This window comes from Tiliqua scincoides, chromosome 9 (assembly GCF_035046505.1).
Source record: "Tiliqua scincoides isolate rTilSci1 chromosome 9, rTilSci1.hap2, whole genome shotgun sequence".
Classification (NCBI taxonomy): Eukaryota; Metazoa; Chordata; class Lepidosauria; order Squamata; family Scincidae; genus Tiliqua; species Tiliqua scincoides.
Window position 1 is genome coordinate 16,643,210 of NC_089829.1, and position 24,196 is coordinate 16,667,405.

The following is a 24,196-nucleotide window of genomic DNA, read 5'->3' on the forward strand; positions in this document are numbered from 1 at the left end:
CCTTCTAACCAGCCTCCTCATTTGGGGGAAGTCTGCCCATTGGAAGTCAAGGGTTTTTGTTAGAGATTTGCCTGGTATTCTTCCCCCAACATGCATGTCAAAACGGATCGCAGCATGATCACTGTTCCCCAATGGCTCAGTAACGTTTACATCTCTAACCAGGTCCTGCATACCGCACAATATTAAATCCAGAGTCACCTGTCCTCTGGTGGGCTCCGTGACTAGCTGCTCTAAGCCACAGTCATTTAGCACGTCAAGAAATCCGGTTTCCTTATCGTGACCAGAACACAAATTGACCCAGTCAATATGAGGATAATTGAAGTCCTCCATGATTACAACCCTGTCCCTCCTTGTCACCTCCCTGATCTGTTTCCTCATTTCAAGGTCCCCATCCGATTTCTGGTCTGGAGGACGATAGCACGCCCCCAGTATTACATCGCTGCACAAGCCTGGTAATTTAACCCACAGAGATTCTACTGTGGAGTCGGACCCACCTTCAATCTCTACTTTGCTGGATTCTATCCCTTCCTTAACATAAACGGCCACCCCACCTCCAACACGCCCCTGCCTGTCCCTCCTGTAGAGTTTATAGCCCGGGATTGCGGTATCCCACTGATTCTCCACATTCCACCAGGTTTCCTATGCCCACTATGTCAATGTTTTCCCTTGTCACCAGACATTCCAGTTCTCCCACCTTTGCTAGACTTCGGGCATTCGCATAAAAGCATTTGTACACGGAATGCCCTAGGATGGGCTGCTTATTCGCTCCTTTGTCCCCGCATCCTCTCATTGTGCCAAACCCTCTATCACATCCCATCACACTACCTTTTGCCAATTTCTTCTCTTACCCTGCCTTTGTCTTGTTGTTCTCTAACCTCCCCATCCTCATCCCATAGGGTTGAGGAGTCCCGAACCGGATGCCCCTCGGCTCCTGTCGGCCTTCCCCCAGGGTTCAGTTTAAAAGCTGCTCTGCCACCTTTTTAATGTTATGCGCCAGCAGTCTGGTTCCATTCTGGTTCAAGTGGAGCCCGTCCCTCTTGTACAGGCCCCGCTTGTCCCAAAACGTTCCCCAGTGCCTAACGAATCTAAACCCCTCCTCCCTACACCACCATCTCATCCACGCATTGAGACCCCTGATCTCCGCCTGCCTAGCTGGCCCTGCGCGTGGAACAGGTAGCACTTCAGAGAATGCTACCTTTGAGGTCCTGGCTTTCAGTTTCCTGCCTAAAAGCCTAAATTTGGCCTCAGAGCCCAATCCTTTGCCTGTTTACTCAGAAGTAAATCCCATTACAGACAATGGCGCTTACTCTCAGGTAACTGTGGATAAAATTGCAGGCAATAGCAATTTCCATTATAGTCAATGGAGCTTACTCCCAGGAAAGTGTGGACAGGATTGCAGCCTAAGAGCCCAATCCTATGCCCGTCTACTCAGTAGCAAGTTCCATTATAGTCAATGGAGCTTACTCCCAGGTAAGTGTGGACAGGATTGCAGCCTTCTCCGTCTCAGTGGAGCTTCTGCTCCCACTCTGGGCTTTGGCGCTCTGGGGGGGGGGGGGCCGCCGGGTGTCGGGTGTCAGCGCAGCCCGCGAGGACCCCCGGCGGGAGGGGGCAAGAGCAGCAGCAGCAGATCTCGGGTTACATCGGCTGGCCGGCTCTGCGACGGCGGCGGGGCGGGGCAGGCTCGCCCGGCAGCCGGAGCCGCAGATGGAGGGCGTCTCTGGAGACCCACCGCCCTGCTGCTGAGCGGGCAGGCGGCAGCGGGGCAGCTGCGACCATGGTGAGTAAGTGAGTGAGTGGCTGCGGGTCGGGGGCGCCACCAGCCGCGGGGAGCGCGCTTCGCACTCGCGCTCTGCTGCCTCGGAGGTGCGCAGTGCCTCTGAGGATGTGCAGAGCGCCCCAGAACGCTTGGCGCCTTTGCAGGCCGGGCACTCCCCAGCCAGCCACCTCTGGCTCTCAGAGCCTCGGGACCCCCGGCTTTCGTGGAAGGAAGGCAGCAAGCCCACCTGCTGCGGAGCAGGCTCCAGCCTGGCTGGCTTTTCCTCGGGGCTACTCCGCAGGTGCCTGCCTAGTCCCGGATCCACGGCCGCAAAGGGCTTGTTCTGGGAGCCAGCCCTACATTTCCTCATCTTTATGCTGTCCTTCCTCCAAGCGGCTCAGGGTGGTGTCCATGGTTCCTTCCCTCCTTTTGTCATCACAACAACCCTGTGAGGTAGGCAAGACTGAGAGTGTGCGTGCGTGTGTGTTTGTGACTGGCCCAAAGTCACCCAGGAAACTTTGTGACTGAGTAGGGATTTGAACCTGGAACTTCCTAGTCAAAGTCCAACTCCTGAATCACTATGCCATCAGGGCAGTTTTTTTTTTTTGAGGGGGGGGGAGGGAGAAGCTACATGGAGGGAAGATGTGTTGCAGCCTCATGAAGTGGAGGCTCCTCCAAGTCTCTTGGGACTTTCCTGCGAGGGCAGTGATTTGCACACAGCATTGGGGGGGGGGGCAGATCTACCTCTGAAGTTCTCCTTCGCCAGCCCCATTGAGATGACTAGCTCTCCCAGTAGGTTTGCATGGGAGAAGTTCCCATGCACCATGTTCATTTGTGGGAAGGGGAAAGTTTCTTCTCCCCACACTCTATGGCATCCCTGAGCCGGGTCTGAGAGCAGCAGCTGGACCCAGGAGGGCCCAACCCTGCACCACCCACTCGCTGGCCCAGTGTGAAGGAGAGCAGAGCCTTCACTTGTCCAGAGAGGTCTGGGGGGATGGCAGAAACCCCACTTTGACAGTGGGATCTTCCTGCACTTTTGTGGTAGTTGCTGTTACCTCAGGGCACAATCCTGCCCAAAATTTCAGTATGATAGGGGTGGTGGTGCAGGGTGTCAGGTGCCCCAGTTAATTTCTTGCTGTTGGATCTGGATGGCACAAGTCAGATCTTCCACATGATGCAGATTATGACATGCAGGGGGGCTTGTTGCACTAGAGCTTCGGCTGAGCCTGTGCAACAAATGGCAGCAGGTTCAGGGCTGCCAAAAGCGAAGGAAGCACCTCTTTCCCCCAGTGCAGACTTCCCTGCTGGAACTGTCTGCCATAAGATGTAGAGCCAGCCCGACTTTCAAGCCAAGAAGCCAACCAGCTGTTTAAAAGTTTGAGGCAGGCACTTCCTTGAGGAGAGTGGCAGTGCCTGGGACCAGAACCTTTTCCGTGGGGCTGCCCTTGAAGGCTCACGGCAGAGAGTTTGGTATGCAGCTGCCAGCGGGGACGGGTTGCTGGGAATACATCCTGCTTAGTGAGGAAACAGCTGTCCTGGCTCCCTGTCCATGTCTGAACAGGGTTCAGACTGCTGACCTGGAAAGGCCTGTGCAGCTCTGGACTGAATGGGTGCCCTGCTGCTCTCCCCCACTGCCTTTTGAAGACAGGGCAGGTGGCAGTTGGAGTGAGAAGGACCTTTTTGGCTGTGGCACCCTCGCTACCCCCCCCCCCAGCTTCCTTGGCACTGGTCTTGTTGTTACTTAGACACTGGGTGAAGGAGGTCCTTGTGTCCTCCCAAGCCCCTTGAGGAGGAAGGACTTTTAGCATGGTTTGAAACTGCTGTTTGTGCCTGTCATTTTCATGATTGGTTCTGTTTTTATGGTTCTATCTGCTACTTTGCAGATTTTTAAAAAATGGCCTTGAAATATCTGAGGGACAGAAAACAGACTGGTTGTTGGCCATGTTGGTCATGACACCCCACATCCGGAGCCCCAGGATTCTTCTGAGCTTCTCTCATAGCCTGGGATGTTCCTTTCCCTCCATCTTCCAGTGCTCAGCTCTTCCACCACTCTCTTTCCTGCCACCTTTGGGAATCTTTTCTAGGAACTCCCAGCCCTTCAGAGTCTCTCCTCTAGGTGGGACACTTGTGTCCCAATCTGAACAGGTTCTTGATATGCATGCATTTCAAACAATGCTTTTTATAATGAAGAATAAGCAGCTTGCAACTCAAACCCGGTGCCATGTGCTGCAAGGCAGTTTGATGTTTCTTCTTCTCTGCCATCTGCTTAGGCTTCTAAAAACCATAGCACGGAATTTTCATGATTCAACTCAAAACGTTTTGCAGGACCTGCTTCTACTGCTGAATAATCCTAAGATTTCTTTGTGCTGGTGATCCAGAGAGAAGGATTTGCATGGATGTCACTGGCATGTAAAACCCATACATAGCCAGGGCTGCTGAAGTTATGGTTTCCAGAGTTCTGGGAGGAGACACTCCAGCCCCGCACTGACCCTACTTCACTGTTGCCTGCTCAGGTTACTTCTTTTTTCTCACATGATCTTGGGAGGTGATTCAGGGTCCAATCCAATCCAACTTTCCAGCCCCGGTGCAGCCCATAGGCATGGGGACAAATGTTCCCTTTTCTTGTGGAGGCCTCCATAACTACCCTTCCACCACATGATGCAGCACAAATCCCATTGGTGTGGCTACACCAGGGCTGAAAAGTTGGATAGGGTTTGGCCCTCGCACAACCACACATTTTGGTCCACCAGATGGTGAGCACTTGCCATTTTCATAATGGGCAGTTCTTAACAGTTAATTCACACTGGAGTGTAAAGTCACTGGCCAGCATAACTCCTGCTGTGGCACGGGCTGGGTAGCAGCTTTTTCTAGGGGGGAGCTCTAGTCTGCCCCTGTTTCAACCTGACCTCAGGAACTACTTGATGCTCTCCAGCTTCTCTGTCCCTTGAGTGCAGCATGATCTTTGCCTGCCCCGCACCTCTTGCACAAATGCAAAAGTGCAGGTGCAGGTGCAGGCAAAGACCATGGCCATGAGCCAAAGAGCTCTCTGCCTGCTTGTTCTGCGTTTCTCCAGGCTCAGACCTGGACTGAGCCCTCACCCCCAGCTGGGTCTTGGTGCTGAGCAATCCTGCTGCAAGGCACAAGCCTGCCAGAGGACAAGCTGAGGTCACCGTGGCACTTGTGCGAGAGGCAGCTGGCCCCTCCGCCTGTGCAACCAGGACATGTGCTCGCTGGAGAATGCGTTTGCAGAGCCTCCTGCTGCTGGCTGAGCACAGGCAGGGCTGCTCCGGCGTGGGTAGCGGCGGACATGCTTGGATGCTGCTTTGTTCCCCCTTCCACCCGAGGGTGGCCTTTTGAGAGCTCAGGCGTGTGTGAGAAAATGGAGCCCTTTAACCGCAGGCCCAGCATATGAACTGGAGGCGAAAGCACAATGTCTTAGTTATCTTGCTGTCTGGGAACTCTTGGCTTTTGAACATAGGGAAAAGGGAACTGCAAGGGGGCCCCTCAGTTGCCCACGCACTTCGCTTGTTCTCCGTCCTTCCCTATGAACAGACATTTGCACCTGCAAACCCCTCCTCTTCTGTCACCCGCTGACCTCAAGTCTCTTACCGTGCCAGGGACATCCTATGGACATGCTCCCAAGTGAAACTCTGCCCTGCTGGCTGGCTGGCTGGCTGGCTGACTTCCTCCTGTGAACTGACCTGTAACTGGACAAACAGAAACACAGCTGAGGTTTTCTGGTGTAGAGATAAGTAAAGAATTAAGCTGCACCCACCACTTTTTGGGTCTTGTGTTGCTGATGAACAGGAGCTCCATTGAGGCAGACATGTGGAAGCTGCACCTTTCCCCACCAGTGCATCTCGAGACTGGGAAGAGCTATGCTTGCTCTGTTTCTGCCTTCCAAGCAACTGCTGAAGGCGAAGTACCCCTGGGGGAAAAAAGTGCTCACCCAGGGGGCAGTGGGGTCCAGCAGGAAAGGGTCAACAGACACCTGTCTTAGACTCCCCTTCTTTTTTTGCTGTTGAACAGAGTTAAATGTGGGAGTCTTAAATTGGGAATGGATGCAACCAAGGCTTTTGGGGAGGCAACCTGATGTGAGGGAGCAAGGCTGGGCTGGGCTGGAGATGCAGTTCTTTGGAGTGTCCAGGCAAAACCCAAGGCTGCACTCAAAGGTGAGCTGGAGTTGAGATTTTACTCAACGCCTTCTCCCCTCTGGCAAACAATGGATTAGGGGACCTCCTTCCTGACTGCATTATTCTCCTTCTGTGGCTGTGCCTTGTTGGGGATGAGGGAGAATCACAAAGCAGCCATAAGCAGGGACCTCCTGGCTTTGCTGTAGAGCCAAGACTGGGAGAGGAATCCTGGCAATGCACAGCAAATGATACCAGCGAGCCAAGGAGGCTCCTGGAGGTGGGTATTTTCCTGCATGAGTTGGTGCCACATGGGGCTTGCCCAAGGTGGCACGGGGGGGCAGGTTTGATTGAGTTTTGCTCTGCACTGCCTGCTTCTATCCCCTCATCTTTTGCTCCACTTAAAATAGGGGCCAGGATTTGGATCTGAGATTGACATCAATCTGATTTGTAGATCTTCCTCAGTAGTGTCAGATAGGAGCAGTGATTGGCACTTTGCCCGTGATAGCAATGCTGGGCACTAGAGGGCACTCTTCTGATTTGCCTCAATGTTGATTTTAATTGCTTGTGGTCTCCTTGCTGGGATATTCTGCTTGTCTGAGTGCAGGCCTGGTTGCAGGACTTTGTGAAACCCCAAACTTGGCTGGGGAGAGTGGAGGGGAGGCTGGCTGGGGAGAGTGGAGGGGTTCATGGACTTGAGAGTCCAAAGTCCTCCCGTGCACACTCTTCCTTTGCATGGGGCCAGCCTCAGAGTTGACCAGGCACAACAGGACACAGGAGCATAGCCCATCCCCTTTGTCCTGAAGTTAGGGACGTTTTGTTGGTGCAGAGCCCCTGCTGTGCATGCAGAAGCTTCCCTGGCGTCAGTAGCGGCAGCAGCATCCAGGTCTGTCTGGGAAAGACCTGAAATCCTAGTGGTCTGCTGCCTGCGGATCCACAGAATGGCTCGGGATAAGAAAACAAGTCTTTTCCCTTGCCTTCAGGTGTGCCCCAATAATAAGTGCTCCATATTTTACAGGCTGGAGTAACTGTAACTGGGGGAATGGAGACTGGAGTAGGAGGACTTGCTTAGGACCACCCAGTAAGACCACAGCTGAGTCCTGGATCAGCCCTGGATTCCTGGACCTGCCTTGTGTCACATGGCCTTTCCTCTCCTGTACCACCCTCCACCCTCCTCTCCTGCTCGCCATATGGTGTGCTTGGTGTCCCCACACTTTGCCATGTGTTCAGGAAGGATGTGGATGTCAGGCCTAGGGTTGTGGATGTTTAAGCCGTGGCCTCCTCATCTTCCAGAGCACAGGGTAGGTCTCCAGTTTGCGTACAAGCAGCCCACCTTACAGTGGCTGTTTTGGGATTAAATGTCTGCTCAAGAAACAGTTGCCTTTCTGCTGAATCGTGAGCTAACCCGCAGGATTCAGGAGAAGCTGTCAGGGTGAGTGAAAGCTGCATTTGGGCGCATAGGTACTTGTAGAGTGTCATGTTGAATGGGCATCCTGGCAGGTGGAAAAAAGGAGCTGGACTGTCCCAAGAACTTAGTATTGACCCTTGCTTGCAGCTGATCACTATACCAGATTCCTGAAAGTCTATGTGCTGAACTGTCAAGCCACTCAAGGCTCAGAGTTTGCCCAGCAAGCAGACACTGCCTTAGTCTCAGGAGGAGTGTGATGTATCTGCAACGCAAGTCTGCAGTTTAAGGTCACTGGTAGAAATCCATCCTGATGCTCTCTGGAAAGAGACAACAATGCAACTGTAGCCATGAAGGGAACCAGATGATGCATGAGAAAGGAAATGAATAATTGAGGCCAGATCCTGCTTGCCTGCTGGAACCTTTGGTATTCCTTCCCAGGCAGTAGGAGGCAATGACCAGACCAGCATCCAGAATGATGGGGTGATTGCCTGGTGCCCAGAGGGGAGGGGAAAGAAGGATACTTTTCTGCAGGCCTCACAACAGGGAGTGAAGATGCATTTTCAACATTGATGCTTCTGACCGGCACAGAGAGGAAAGCAGAACATCACCTTGGGAATGGAAGCAGGACAGAAGTAGTACTACATGGAGAGCTTGGAATGCTCCAGGGGATGTGTGAACTGCCCCTTTGTGGGCATTATGGCACGAATGAGTTTGCAGGACCAGGTCCATAGGTGAGTTCTGATAGGAGGAGGTCTGGTCCAGGACTGGCAGCAAATCCAGTGGAACTAGGAGAGAGTTTGCAGGCTGAAGGCAGAGCCCTGGCAATGTAGTCAAGCCAGAGCAGGGGAGCCCTTCATAGGGCAGGTTGGTTTTTTGCTTGGGTACAATGGGCTTTATCTGGCTTAGAGCCCTGGGAGGGGGAGAGAAGAGCTTGCTCTTGATGCACTCGTCTTCTTGTAAATTCAGCCCTTGATAGGTACAGGCAGGGCAGAGGTGAGGGACTGACTGAAGATTGCCACCTTTTTCTGGGCCTGCTCCTATACCTGTGGTGTTCCTGACAAGAAAAAGTCTCACCTACCAAATGCATGAGTGTGAAATTGCAGCTAAAGGCACAGGAGCAAGGGCCAGAAAAAGGTGGCAACCTTTGCCCTTGCAAGGTATATTCACAATCTTTAATTACAACAGGTAATAAATGTATTACAATTTATATAGTAACAACTAATGAGTACATTCCACACTTGTCCCCTTACAAAGTTCATGGGAATGTAAGTCGGGTTTAAGTTGTTGTTCTTGGACCAGTAGATCTTGGAGAGGCCCTGCTCTGATATTGCTCTTCTGCACACGCCGCAGGAGTCCAGGACCTTTAAGGAAGGAGCCTATGCTCCTGTTCCTCCTTCAGTTAGCATCCCTCAGTAAGAAATGAAGGCATCAAAATACTTTTGGGGTTTCTGCAATGGTGGGTGTCAACATGGAGATGAGGCCTGGACTGTGACTTGCTCCTGGCAGGATACAGCTGCTGCAGCTTCCACCCTTGGTGGCACTTCTAGGTGACAGGGTGGAAAGCCCCCCCCCCCAGCTGACCTGTAAGAGCCACAGCCAGACAGTGCAGGCAATACTGAGCTAGATGGACCCATCACAGTCTGACTCAGCCCTCAATTCCTGTGCAACCAGCTGCCCTCTTTTGAGCCAAAACTGGAACTGGTGATTAAGGGCCAATTGAGAAATGGTACAGGAAGCAAGTAATTAGTGAAGGAGCATGCAGGGAGGGGCAGTAGCCTTCAAAAGCCTCCGAAGCACTTTGTTAGGCTGGTGCATTACAAGAGGAAAGGAAAAAAAAATCCCAATCTGGTTGGAAGAGACTACAGGCCACACAGACAGTGCTGCAATGGCCATGATGTTGCCTCAGTTCTCTTGGAACATGAGCCACTGAAGGATATCTGTGGACCTGCAGACCTTCTACTCCTTGTAAAAGGACATGCAGACCTACTACTACTTGTAAGAGGACCTGAAGACCTTCTGCTACTGCAGAAGTAACCCTGAATAGCATTTTCTGAACTCAATACAGAGAGAGCAGCTGCAGCATCTCCACCCTTGTTTCAGTGCTTGGCGATGATCCAGAGATCAGGAAAGCCACCTGGTAACCTTACAGAGCAATGCTGGAGCCTGTCAGACTGCAGAGCTCAAGGTGGTAGCCAAACAGAGCTCAAGGTGCTAGCTTGGACTTAAAACAACCCAGACCTTTTCCCATGTCAGCAGTGGGACAGGACTGCATGTGTCTGCAGGGGCAACATCATAGGGGAATGCTTGTTGGCAGTGCACTGATTCATTGCAAGGAATTCAACTTCTTGGAAGCTGTATGGCCATGCTGCAAGGCCAGCCCTCTCTTCATCCAGTGTGCTTTTGGCACCATGTTCACGTCACCCGGTGCTGAAGATCAGCATGTCACCCCCATGCAGCGGGCATGGCAACACCCTGGCATTCCAGTTGTAGCTCTCTGACAAGAGGCATATGTGGAAGGCGCGGACTGACTGTAATGCTCTGAATAGCCGCGCCCCAAAAAGAAGGGCACGCAGGGACGGGCTCATTGCAGCCTGGGCTGCTGCCTCCTTCCTGCCAGGGGGCTCCCTCCATGACATCAAGGGAGGGGGGAGGAGGAGGAAGGCTGTGCCCCCCGCCTGCCTTGGCCCCCGCTGGGAAAAGAATAGGACTGGGCTCTGACAGCCCCATCCTGTGCATGCCTACTCAGGAGTCAGTCCCATTATGGTCCATAGGGCTTGCTCCCAGGTCAGCGTGGATAGGATTGCAGCCTTAGAACAGAATCCTGTGCATTGGCACCTTAGCTGAGTTTACAGGAGCTTGTGCAAAAACTGGAAAGGTACAGCTGAGGCAGGCTTTTTGTGGTCATGTGGCAAAGGCACTTCAGCAGGAGGGCCAAGATGTATCCAGCAATGGGGGGGGGGGGAAAGAGAGAACATGTTGGCAGAGGGGCTTTGGAACTGATAAAAGAAGGGGGTGCCAGTGAAGAGGAGGTTGTATTGTGCCAAAAAGAGTCCATTGACCCACGGTGCTGATCTTAGCAATTTAGGAAGGCCTCTAATTGGATTTTAATTTGGTATTTTATATGCAGTGCATTTTGGCAATAGCGTGGATTACAAATTAAGGTGAATGAGAGAGCAGCCTGGGGGAGAGGGAGGAATCAAATGATCCTTTGCATGCCTGGGCAACTGCGGAGAGAGCTGTCATCTGACAGGAACTCAGAGAGACAGGAGAAATGGGGCAGTGGGCAGGAAGGGGGAGAGGAGAAGCAGGGTGGTCACCATTCCCTTCTGAGGCAAGAGCAGGAGCGGATGTTGCAGAGGCAGCTGGAGGTCCTTGCCAGAGGCTTTGTGTCACCCAATGTAGGGTTTGGGTCACCCGGTGTAAGAGCTCATTGTGTCACCCCCATGATGGATCTCCTGTACCAGACCATACAGAATAAATTGCAATATCATACACCCACCCAAAATGATGTGGCATCACATGGGTTGATGTAACCCAAATTAAATTAAATTTATTTATTTATTTATTTTCATATATAACAGTACAGGTTACCAACAAATCATTAACCAGCAAAGAAACCAGTGGCCAACCTGATGACACACAACTGAATAAGAGTTCTAGTATTACATAATTCTGTTACATGGAAATGACAGTTGACCCATACTAACACCTGATTGGTCTCTGCTGTGTCATAATAACACCTCATTGGCTCTTGGAACAATCAGTCTCAACTGGTCAGTTTTAAGTTAAAAGCGTCCACTTTTTGTTACATAAGGCAGTTGTTTTCCTTTTCTGGTTATTTGGCCGTAACTTTTGATAGAATGCAGATATTTCAACACAGTTTGTTTCATTGTGTTCTGCATTAAATTACCCATCAAATGATGTATAATATGATGGTATTCGATAAAATCGAGATTTTCATGATTTTGGTCAAGAGGGTGTCGCACACATCCTGTGTTGCGTTATGCGGTCTGCACCTCCCATGCCCTCTAGCGATGCCATTGATCCTTGCTAGGTCTGAGACTGTTTATCTGGGCAGGGCCCTGTTGATTCCTTGTTTGTAGGACCATCTGTGCAAATACTTTTCACCTTACAGAGTGAAGTTGTCTCCATGCAAGCTGATGGCTGATGTGCCAGGCCCATAAATAGATCAAGGACAAAAGTGTCTGTGGAGATGTTCTTCTTTGTGGCTTGGGCTCCAAACCACTCACATTTTGGCTCTAGGCCCTGTGTGCACAAAGGCGTCTTTCACAAATCATGCGTCAGCTCTCCTCCCATCCTTGGGCGGCATGGAAATACCGGAGCACGTGAGGCTGCAACTGTTTGAATAGGCTTTGTGTAGCTGTTGCGGGGGGGGGGGGAGGCTTCTGTGTGGACTAGGAGGTGTCCTATACAGGGAGTCACCTTCTGTTGGGCACTTGAACCTGGCAGGGCCTTCCCTGTCTGGCGGCAGCTCTCCTGGGTCTTTCCTGGCTCTACTGCCTGAGATCCTTTCTGCCTGGAAACGCACCAGCCTGGCAGGTGCTTTCCCAAGCTTCAGCAATGAGGTCCAGTGGAACAGTTTTGAGATGTCTGCATCTGTTAGCCTTCTGGAGTTTTCAGTGTCAATTTGGGACAAGGTTCTTACAGATGTGGAACACTCTGAGGCGCTGAGCAAAGGTCATGCTTAGTAGTATGAGACATTTCCCCTTCTCACTGTGTCATCAGCTTCCTTTCCAGAGGAATTTGGCCACCGTGCATGGGTGTGTTGCACAATTTGCAAGGTGTCTCCCAGGGCCCCCTGCAAACAGGGCTCTGAGGTCAGATGTGTCCAGAAGCCTAGGATTTCTGAGGCAGAGCCCTGTAATCTCATAGGGTGGGTCCTGATGATGTTGCCAGATTATCAACCCTTGAGAAAGTGGAGAAAATAATCTGGTATGAGGGTGGGAGCAGGCAGTGCCCTGTGGGAAAAGGGTTGGCCCCAAAATGACTTGAAATTAAGATTTGCTCCCTGCCCTGCCTGAGTGAAAAGGAAAAGAAAAGGCAATTTGGGGGAGAGCTCACTTCCTGGCAGCCTCTTCAGGTAGGACAGAGGAAAAGGCCTGCCTGAAGCTCTGGAGAGCTGCTGCTGCCAGTCAGTGCAGACAAGACTGAGCCAGGTGACAAAGGTGTGATTCAGTACAAAGGCAGTTTCCTATGATCCTACCCATACACCTTTGAGAAGGTGTATGCTCGCAGCAGCCACAGCCCTTTAGCTACCTAGCTGTCTTGCGCCCTCGCCTCTCCAATGCAGAGACATAAAGTGCAGAACAGGGGTGGGTGGACACAGAACTAGAGCAGGATGCAGTTGGTTCAGGGGCGGGCCGCAGGGTGGTGAGGTTAGGCAAGTGGAGCTGGGACACCGATGCATCTGAGAAGCACACTCTGGCCATGGGGCATTTCTTAGTGAACTGGGTGCTGGGTCACCTGTCTCACCTGTCTGAGTCACCCTGCCAAATCTGAAAAAAGCCCTGCAGGTGAGCTTTTGTGAAGCTCTCTCTGCTGGCAGGAGAACACACACTTGAAGGGATACAACCTCTTTGGCCCACTTCAGGCATGTCAATGATGCATTATTTTTCCTCCCAGTAGCATAACAGGGGGTTTTCCTTTTGCCTGAAGCTGGCTGTTGGTGAAAGGATGTTGGAAGACAGAGCATTGCATTGTGCTCTGTGTGTTGGCGACAGTAACACCCCCACTGGAGAGAGACCAGCCCCTTTCCTGGTTTCACTGACTGGAGGGACTGCAAAACCTCTGGCATTTTAACCAGAACTAATTTAACCATCACTCTCACATCAAGTCTGTTCATGCTGGATCAAAAAGGGTAGCTGTTGGCTATGGGTTAAGGCTTGGGCTACAAGGAATGAGCCTTGAATTCTTTGAGGAGTTCTGTATAACCAGCAACTGGGCATAAATTTGTGTGAACACAATGGGGTGGCTCCAGACCAGCCAACTTCCTGGTTAGAAGCTGCGTTAGAGCTTACAGCTGCATTGCTCTTACTTCGGTGCTGGAAAGTTGGTTAGGATTGTGCCCTGAGTGGCACAGGATATGGTGTATGCTTGGATGCTTGGATGATGGTGCAACAACAGCTGTGCCAGTGCAGTGACAATCCCGCACAACCACTGCCAGCGGGAACCTCCATATAGAGTGGGAACAAGGGAGAGTCAACATATGCTACATTCTAAACCCGTCAGACAATGGACGCGTTCCCAACATCTGCAAAATGCCATGCCTGGTGCTCTCTTGGTGCCTCACTGGTCATGGATGTCATATACTTCGTCACACTCCCAGGGTTTTGGGGTGCTCAGTGTTGTTGGTTCTGAACCCTAGAGCCCTCAAAGATCCCTGTTTGGTAGTACTGCCACCAACCTGTAAGAGCCAGTGTCTCAGTCCAGGGATACTGAGACCCTCTAGGCTTAACTATATCCCTTGTAGGCACTGAGCACTTTCTTTACTTAAAGTCGCAGTCCTCAAGTTACTAGTCCTCAATGAGGATTTGGTAGCTTTCTGAACGGCTAGGCAGGATTCTGAACCTTTGTCTCCAACAGACAATGAACCAACATGGTAAAAGGATTTTTACTTTATTAAGTACACAGGGTTACAAAAAGTTACAAAAGGCAGCAAATGCTAGAGGCATAAAAACTTCTAGGAAACATATCAGCATAAAACAATAAAGCTAACTGGCTATCTCTATTATTTCCTAACTCTCACCTGGGTCAGCTTCTTTTGTAAATCCTCAGCCCCAGTTACCTATGGGCCACATGGTGCTGGCGGGGCAGGATGTGCACCCACCACCTTTTCCACCAAGAGACAAAGACCAAAGACCCTGTCCTATGGCAGTGGGGCTGGATGCTTGCCCTCTCAGCTCTTCCCCCCCCCCCTGGAGATCTACAGCTGCATTCCATCCTTGATGGGCGTCTTTCTGGCTGCCTAGGTACTACATTATCACCTTCCATTGAGTTGTAAATTCCTAGCAGCTAGGACTGCAAGCCCCTTGCAAGCCCCTTCTGTGTTACTGGGTTACTTTGGTTCAGGCTTTGCAATGCTACTAGGCCTGAACTGCACATGTTCATGACAATGGACAACAAGAGCCTGGCTGGCTGGGCTTCCACCTGTGACCGTGCACACATGTTGACAGCCATGTTGGGAACACTACATGGCCCAAGGGAGGAAGTGACAGTTAAACGGTCAACTGCCCTCCAAGGTCAGTTGGTCAGGTCCTCCAACTGCAGGCAAGGTCTCTCCCAGCCACGGGTCCTTCTCCCTGGGAGGTGCAGGTGGATGGGGGCCTGCCTTGACCTATGGAGGGAGAGGCCCTGCCCAGTGTGGCCTGTCTCTCTGAGGGGCCTGTGAAGGCCAAAGTGAAGCCACAGTATGGAAGCTAAGTGGGCCCCCTCCCTCCCATCCCCTATGATTTCCCACACCCTCCTAAGTTCACCCAGTAGTGCTTATCACTTCACTGCTCTGAGCCCTGTTTGGTCACAGTGCAACAAGGCCCCCTCCCCAGCCGCTTAGGCAGCATGTACATCCCCTTTGCCCTAGTATCTGGCAGAAGGTGGGGTTTCCTTCAGGTTGTGGGCCCAGCAGCAGCTTAATTTGAAAACTTTCAAATGTGTGCATTAAAAGTGGGTTAGGCTCTCTAGGCACACCCCTTTGGCTGGCAAAGTGCCTGCCTCCTTGCATCTCGAAAGGGTGGCTTTGCTAGTTGTGGAAAGAAGCCAGCCAATAGCCTTTGAGAGCAATGGCTGAGAATTGCACAGATTTGTGGTACTAAATGTTTTGGCAGACGGCAGGGAAATGCACATTGATGAAGTGAGGGTTTCCGGCAGCTTTAAGCGCTGGGCTTCGTGGCTGTGGCTTGTAGGCCGCTCTCCCTTTCTGCCTCCTTGCCGACAGCTTCCCTCACAGAATGCAGTATGCGTTGACCCAATTTCATTTGACAAATGCTATAGGATTTGTGAGGAGTCCTTTGTGGTGAATTTGTCATGAGGACCGCCTTGCACAATTGTAAACTGCAATTCGTAGCTTTTCAGCACATTACCTGTAGAAGGTGAATTGGTAGGTGACCAGATACAATGGAGGACAGAGTGCCTCTACCTTTAACCATTGTTTAGAAGAGGGAATTTGGGCAGGTGGACCTCAACAGGGAAGGGTTTTAGAAGCTGTACCTGCCCAAATTCCCTCTTCTATGCAACCGTTAAAGGTAGAGGTACTCTGTCCTTCATTGTATCTGATCACCCTGTGAGTTGGCCATTTAGGTGTGCCTGTTTCATTTACAAAAATTTAGGTGTGTCTGTTTCATGTGCCTGTTTCAAAAATTTGACAGTCTCTTGGATATTTTTGTATCATGTAATATTTTGTTTCTCTTAGTCCTGTTGTGTGTCAAGGGCCCTTTTCACTTATATACTTAAAAAATATTTTGGCTGCTTCTCCCTAAAACATGATATGTTTATATGACACAAGAACCAGGGTCTTCCTTGTGGTGAAATGTTAAAGATGTTAGTGGGGTGACATCTGCTGTTTGCTCTGCCCCTCAATCCATTTTTGGCACTAAGGAAACCCAAATTCTTTGCCAAAACACCCACAACTCAACAACCAAAGTCCCCAATATACATTTACAATACCTGCAAATTTGGCACCACTCTTTCTGCAAATGGTGCATATTTTGCATTCATTTTTCTGCTGATTAGTTCGGGGAGCCTCTTGCTGGCCTTGCAGGCAAAATAGAAATATATTATGCAAATGATTTTAGTTAATGCATCTCCATGATGATATAATCACTACAGGTTTTACACACGAAATGCAATACATTATCTGGCATGGTATGTTCAGTGTGCAGATTATCAGGGCAACATTCTGCAAGCTGGTCAATGTATGCTATCCTGAGGGTGTTATCCAAAAAACACTGAGCCATACCACTGCGGTCCTCTTGGTGCATATTTAAATGAAATCAGCCCTGGATTCCAGGTCTGTGTTGTGCTCATATGTTTGGAGTGTCCCAAGTTTTGTGATTGGACTAGATCGGCCTTTGACCTGATCCAGTGGGGTTCTTCTTATATTGGGCCACTCTGCATGAAATGGCTAAAAGATCTGCTTTACAGCCCAATCCTATCCACACTTTCCTAGGAGTTAGCCCCATTGACTCTAATGGGACTTACTTCTGAGTAGATATGTATAGGATTGGGCTCTTAGTAAGTAATCGTGCTATGTGGAGCATTTGCTGACTTTCTGCTCTGCCTGACAAGGACTTCCATGCAAAAAAGCTGCATTTTCTTTTGCTAAAGAACATTGCCCCTGCACAATATATCACCTCATCATCTGTGTACCTCTATATTTTTGGGACAGGCAAGGCAAGGGCAATTCCAGGTCAGAGTCACAGGAACACCCAGCTGGCTTGAGGTTTGAGGATTGAGCTGTAGCAGCAGTTCTGTCCTTTTGTAAGGGTGGGTCATAGTCAGCTAGGGAGCATAAAGTTAGCAGATGCTTTCCTCCCACCCCAAGCCATTTTGCTTCAGTTCTGGCAGAGATTCATGCTCTGTGGTTTGGCCCCACTTGGTCCAGAACCTCTTCCGAAGGGCTAGTTCCCGCAATTCTTTCCAAGGCAGAAATTCTGCATGTGGTGACCTCATGGTCTCCTTTTCTGATGGGGAAGCTTTGCCTGGAGTAGCCCCTGAGTGAAAATCACCCTGTTAAAGGAGACAGTAGATGGGAAGGCTTTCTCTGATGTGGGAACTGTGGAGTTTTGATGAGATGTCTTATCATCTTAGAAGTAAATGTGTGAGTTTAAACCTCGAGGAAGCCACACTCTGTGCCTGAAATGCATTCTGCAGAGTGGGAGGTTCAATTGGAGATGAGAAGTTAATTGATGCCAGGCATCTGCATTTCGGAAGGGTACAGAACTGCTGATGCTGCAGGATAGTTGCTCCCGCTCTCCCCCTTATAAGCGTGGTGCCACTATAGAGGAAGCTAGTGAGAAAGGGGGAGTACATCTGGAAATAGTTCCTGGCTACTTCTGGGGAGCCCCTGTTGTGGCTTCTGCCACAGCCTGTTCCCAGGCACTAGAAGGGCTTCGCTCCAGTATGGCAGCAATTGATGTGGGCATCTCCTGGCACTGGTACTTTCTTTCTAACCCCTTGGCTTTGCTCGCTCCATTTCTGAGCACATGTGGAGGTTGTGCCTCAGGCTTGCATTGGCCATGAGCATTCCCATATTCAACATCTGCATCCAAATTTGGGTTCCCAATTGTTTTACTAAATTCAAGAAACATATTTTGCCCTTTGTAGCCATTGCATTCTGCACTGCTCAGGCGTGTAGTGGAGGGGGAGAAACGGGGGGGACGGGAGACAGAGTTCTGGGACTTCTCCTTGAGCAGGAGTGTTTAGGTGCTGCCTTTTGAATTTTTTTGAAAAGAACCTTAACAGAAAAAAATGCATCAGGCTCAGCAAGAAGCAAACTGAGAAATTTGCCTAGGGGCATATGGTATCTAGGCTAATCTTTCCCAAGGGATGCCTGAGAGACAATATGTAGTTCATGTTATATTAAGGTTACAATTCTATGTAAATTTACATGGGTGTAAGTCCTGCTGAGCATGGCTGGATTTACTTTAGAAGCTAGCACTTGAATATGCTTTATATTTATCAAAATAATTTTTTAAATCCCATTTTTCTAGTGTTATACATTTTTGTTAGAACTCTTGGAAACCACTCTAAGAGTTTGGAATGACCTGAGCTAGCTATTTAAATGAAGTACAATAAATGTTAAAGTAAGAATGAGAGGCAAGAGAAGAAAATACAAAGGAAAAAGTGAAAAACTTGATTTGTTATTGTTGTATAGTTTTCACAAGGTGTGATTATGGGGGTGTATGTGTCATGACAAGTTCTTGTACTTCAAAATGTATCATTACCCCCCCTTGACTCTTTGCATTTTCTTGGCCTCCCCCGCTTTCTTTCTCTGTTCTTTAAAATGTGTCATCCTAATTTTTGTCTAGATTTGGGGTTAATGAAAATCATACTGTTGAAAGAAGCCACATAAATTATATTTGAAAAGTATTAGTGTTTGTTGATTGTCCTTAATCTCGTATGTGCATTTATCTACACTCGCTTCATCTGTATAATGTTTTGAATGAAGAATTTGTGTTTTCCTGGAGGGGTGGAGGAGCGTTCGCCCTCAGCAAGGACAGAGGCCTTTTGGCTCTGTCACAAAGTGAGCTGGATCAGTTGCTGTGGGCAGCAAAATCCAATGGCAGGTTTAGGGGTGCAAGAGGCTGTTTGCAAGAGGCTGGGGCAAACCACAGGGCTGGCTGTTCCTGCTTCTGAGCCCCCCAAAGGCAGTGGAGCTGGCTACTGATGGGAGCAGCAAAATGAATGAGATTGATGAAGTGCTGTGAAAATGCAAAAGGCCGGTGGAAAGGCCCCGTCTGTTCTTAGCCTGAAAATTGAAACACCAGATCTATCTTGTGATGCTTGTATGACTTGAACCTCCCGCCCCCCCCCCCAACCGCAAGGTGCTTCCAAGCCCTCCCAACTTGGAGGATCCATTTCTAGCTTAAGTAACTGAAACAGCCCTCCTCTCTTTCAGCCATCTGTTTTCCTGGTCCCCTGGTCCAGAGGAGGATTCCGATTGTTGGAATCAAAGGCAAAGTGCACTTTGTGAGTGTGGAGCACTAGGAGGCTGGCTGGGAGTTCTACAAGCCTATCCAGTATTCTCTCTCTCTCTTTCACACTCTCTCTCTCTCTCTCTCACACACACACACACACATTTATGTGCTATAATAATAATAGTTTAAGAACAGCCCCGCCCTGCTCAGTCAAGGGAAGGATTTTGCAGCGTAAGCTGTCTGCCGCCACTCTGTCGGGACTAGGTGAGCGCTTTGCCGCACAGTGCAAGAGCTGGGCCTGGGAGGTGGTGATGCTTCAAGACTGCCAAGGAATTACCAAGGATGCAGCTGGTCCCTTTCTCCACCTGATAGCATCACGACTCCCATTTCCACCCATTGCTGAGCCTCTTTGTGTTCTCTTGTCAGGATTCCCAGTCTCTGGACGGCTGCATCCAGAGCACACTCTCAGTGCTCTACCCTCCTTTTGAGATCACAGCTGCCACAGTCTTGTGCCAGGTCTTTGATGTGGTGGAGAAGACGTACCGCGGGGACGGCCTGCGCTACCTCATTGACTTCCTCATTCCAGCCAAGCGCGTCTTGCAGTGCGTTCAGCAGGATGCCTGTGTGAGTATCTTGCTTCATCTGCTTGGTTCAGAAGTTTTGGCTGGTCTTTGCCGGCTGGGGCTGAGCACCTCTGATGCTTGTGCCACTGCCCCTGATCGGCTAGGGATGAGGGCAGATGCTGCCAGGAATCCTTGAGCAGTAGCAGACCTGTTGGGAGAAAGCCATCAGGGTACACTACCATCACCTTCCCCATGCAATGAGGTTTGTTCCAGGTACCTCTCTCCCTCCTTCAAGGAGCAGCGAATGGAAATGGCATGTTTCAGATCTCCAAATGTCCTGAGTTAAGCATTTATCATATGGCACAACTGCATAACTACCCTTTTAAACGCCTTCTTGCAGTCTTTTCTTTAGACCAAAGGAGATAAGTTTTGGAGACCAGTGCAGTTGCTTGGGGGTCATCTAGTCTTCTCTCACCCCCATCCCATGCTATGCCGATGCCTCCTCTTGAGGGCCTGGCCTGAGCATTAGCACCTGAGCACCAAAATGTGCATTCCATAAATCACATGTACTCTGCAGATGCCTATCTGTGCAAGAACAAGAAGGGTGGGGTGTCTTCTTGAAGGTACTGCGCTCCCTTGAACAGGTTTGTCTGAATTCTACAGCTCCTAGCCTCCAGGCCCTCCTTCTTGGCAGGCAGCAGGTTGTCAGATTTCTGTTGCTGGCTCTGGAAACGCTCTTGATGAAACTGCTAGTTGACAAGTCTGCTCAGAAACTTTGCCAGGTCTCCCCTTTGATTGTGGCTGCAGTGTTTGCAGAGCTCAGTGGCTGCTAAGGAGGTGTCTGGTAGCAACTGAAATTCTGAGACCTTCCTGCCGGTGACTCTCCATCTCGACTCCAGTGGCCTGTGTGCAAACTTTGTACTGTAGTATCAGAACTTGCTCAAGTCTTTGGTGCCTTGGGATGGGGATGAAAATTTGCTCCTGCTCCCCTTGCCGCCCCTTATTGCTAGCCATGTCGTGCAGCTCCTGCTCACCTCAGCAGGATTTGTATAAAAACGTGAGTGGGTTTTGCTCCATTGGTCAGATTGGTCTGTTTCCTGCATTGTGTCCTTCGTGGCAATTGACACTCACTGCCTGGAGATGCTACTTAAGCTTGACCCCGTGGTAGGGCCTCCTCCTCTATGTGGGACTTAAGCTCTTTTTGTTGTTCTGATTGCTGCAAAGTGAAGCATCCTTCCCAGGCAGTCAGTGGGGCTTCCTCAAGTGTACATCCAGAGGGCCTGGCAGAATGTTTCCAAACCTGGGAAAGGACAGGATCTCTGCTCATCAACCCCGGGGTACCTGGGCATGTAAGGCTGTTTCCTTCGAAAGGGAGAGGAAGCAGCCCAAAGGGGGCTTTGCTACAGGCAGCTCTCGCAACTTTGGGATCTAGGAAGGAGCTGGGTCTTGATGCTTCAGACCTCACCCTGACCAGCCTGCTCCTGCTCCTGGCCAGCTTCTTCTTTTCTGTACATTTTCTCCATGCCACATGCATTAGGCTGCTTCTGTCCAATATCCAGATATCATGTCTGGCTGTGGAGCCTCTCCTCTCTTCTCCAGTTGCTGCTGAGACTTCTTCCCCAGGACCTCCATCTTTCCTTTTCTCAATGCAGCAGCAGAGCCATGTGCAAGTGGATCCCTCTCCTTGGAGGTTCCCTCCAAAGTGCTTCATTAAACAACTAGTGACATATTTATTTTATAGATTACATTTGGGGGCTGGGGTCCCTGAAACATATCTTCAAAGTGCATCTTCTTCAACTTCTCTTTTCCACTGCCTTTCATGTGATATGGGCACTGTAATTTCAATATGTTTTCCATGTGTGGACTGAAGGACCTGTGCCTTCCTGCCCTCACTCTGATAGAACCATCCTGAAGCCAAATGAGAGAAAGGGCAGGAGCAGGAAGCAGCAGCAGCAGGTGACTCTGCTCTGCATTGAGAAAGAAGCAAACAAAAAAACTGTTGTTTACTGCACAGCTTCATTTGTACATCCCTGTAAATCAAACCGGAAATCCTGCACTTTCCGTGTTTGAAGAAACTGTGCCAGTAGGCAGATGACCCACTTTCCACTTGCTTTTAGCAGACAGAAAGCCAGACAGATCAGCATGGTTTGCATCTGTGGCAGGCTAGAGGGAGATGGCAGGAGCAGCAGACGTGGAGTGAGGGCCACCCTGAATCCCCCATCCTCTTGCCTTCACAATCTACTGCTGATGCATCCTGCATCACCACGCCTAAGTTCCTCTCCTCCTTTCCTCCTCTGGGGGGAAAAGAAGGATGGGGGCTGTGCATTGGGCTGTGCTTGGCCAAGGTGGGCAGACCAAGTACCATCATGGACCAGCCAGGACTTGCCTTTGCCAACTGAACAAAGAGACACCTTTAAAGTGGTGCTTGTTTTATGTTTAGCAGGTGGAGAGCAACTATCCCTCTTCACCATCAGTGGCTATTTGCTGATGCAGTGGTTCTCACACATTTAGCACCAGGACCCACTTTTTAGAATGAAACAGGACCCACTGGAAGTGATGTCATTACTGGAAGTGACATCATCAAGCAGGAACATTTTAATAATCCTAGGCTGCAATCCTATCCACACTTACCCAGAAGTCCCACTGACTATCGTTGTTAAAATTGTATAAAGAGTAGCCTGTTCAAAGTACATATCTGTAACATTTCCCCAAATGCAGTCACATACCATGGTTGCATCAAGTCTAACATATTAAAAATAAAATATTGAAATGAATGGGGACCCACCTGAAATTGGCTTGTGACCCACCTAGTGGGTCCCAACCCACAGTTTGAGAAACACTGTGCTGATGTCTTAGATTGCCAGTTCCTGTGGGACAGGAAGTGATTTTATTTCTCCTTTTTAACAACTTTGCCAACAGTTTTAGGTGAAAAGTGGTACAGTCTATAGATGCCATAGATTCCTGAGAGTCATAATGATGATTGCACCACTCCTCAAGAACAGGAAAGGGAGGGGGGCACAGGGTTTGCTGCTTTGTCCCTGCACAGCTAAGGTGCACCATAGCAGCTGTGATGGTTAAACAACTCCCAGCCTCGCAACCTTGGAGCTGGGGAGGGGTGGGTATTGCCACGTGCTGGGACCCCTTGCTAGGCCCAAACATTGAGGGTAAGGGTCCACGTTTAGGGGTTTGGAGATTGAAAGAGGCCTTGCCCAACCTGAAGCTCCTTTAGCAGTGTAAATACAGCAGCTACATTGTGGATCCAGCTGGAGGTGATCCACGGGTACTTTTTTCCCTGTCTCTGTGTACTTTCTATCCCGGTCTGGTGAGAGAGTTGCTAGAGCCAGTCAGAAGCCGCAGAAGGAGAGGGAAGCTGCTGGCCCAGCAGGCGTTCTCTAGAGGAGAGTGAAGGTGCTTGCACAGTAGTTACAATGGAGCTTGTAGCTGGAGGGGGCAAAGAGAGGTTTGTGCTTCCCTGGGCCTTGTGCTCTATGTAGAACTACCAGTCCCAAAGTTCCTTGTGCATAGGAAGGAGGGAGGGACACCTAGTGGGAAGGACGGAGCACCACAATAATCAGGGACTGATCATAGGGATAGTGGTGCTGGTAGCTTTTGGAGGCCCAAAATATGTGTGAGTAAATGTACTGAACCATGCACACATAAGGCCATGTCTGGTGGTTACGACTACAAACCAGTATGTGAACTTGCAAGACTAATTGACTTTGGGGCAATGACTTTGCAACGAAAAGGACAGAAAAATAAAACTGGAAAGTGAGTTGATCTCTTTTAAAAATGTCTGCAGCTGCTTTGGCCCATTAGAGTAAAACAAAATCAAAAACACTATAATATGAGGTAATAATATGTGAACGCGATAATGTCTTTGTTAGGATTTGCCAAAAGGGTACAAAACAGTCAGCAAGCTTGTAGGACTCTTTTCCACTTGTGTGAATGCAGCATAGCAAAAGGCGGCATGATGGAAAAGCTTCACTGTGGGCCATGGTGCAATTTCAGAAATGCAGAAAATGTAATTTCAAATATAGAATAGAAGTGTTTCTTTCATGGCTTCTGAGATTGTATGTATAGAATGACATGTGTGGGAGAGAGCTAGTATTACAAGTTTGTGCTGGAGCGCCCCCCCCTCCCCAAACAAATGATGCTCAGGCCCTGGTCCTGCCCACATTGTCCAGGAGCTCTTAAGCAGGGGGAGAGACTGGGCTTGTTCATCATCCTTACCAGAGGATAGCTGTCCACTTGCCCTAGTAAGGATGAAGTAACTCAGCTTTGTTGATCATGGTCAGCACTTGGAAACAAACTGGCGGCCGCTGATGATTCTGAGACCTGCAGAATATAAGTAGCCAACTGTCTAGCCATTATATTCTGTACTGCTGAAACATCCTGAATAGTCTCCCTTGGCAGCCCCCTGTGTTGCAGCAGTCTAATCTGGATGGTAACTTCCGACGACTGAGGCTGGCCTTATTGGAGGAAATTAAAAGTAGTTTCCTCTTGGGGGGGGGAAGCAGAGTAGCTTAAGCAGCAGACCCCCCCTTTTGGGTTCACCCCAGGGAACCTCCCTCACCCAGCTGACTGCTATTCAATAAAAAGACAAAGAGGCAATGGCTTGTTAAAGTTGCAAAAAAGAAGTTATTTACTTACAGTTCCATTGAATGCATATTTACAGCATCTGTTTAGGA

General features: G+C 49.8%; 1 protein-coding gene across 6 annotated transcripts in view; it reads left to right on the plus strand.

The window, feature by feature from the left end:
- The first annotated feature begins 1,706 nt into the window (after positions 1-1,706).
- Positions 1,707-24,196, plus strand: part of PLEKHG4 (pleckstrin homology and RhoGEF domain containing G4) — a 66,372-nt gene continuing 43,882 nt past the window's right edge. For all 6 annotated transcript variants that reach the window (XM_066637225.1, XM_066637229.1, XM_066637227.1 and 3 more), the window contains exons 1-2: positions 1,707-1,777; positions 19,372-19,569. In XM_066637225.1, the coding sequence (XP_066493322.1) occupies positions 1,775-1,777; positions 19,372-19,569 (201 nt within the window). In that variant the 5' untranslated portion in view covers positions 1,707-1,774. The remainder of the gene's footprint in view (positions 1,778-19,371; positions 19,570-24,196) is intronic.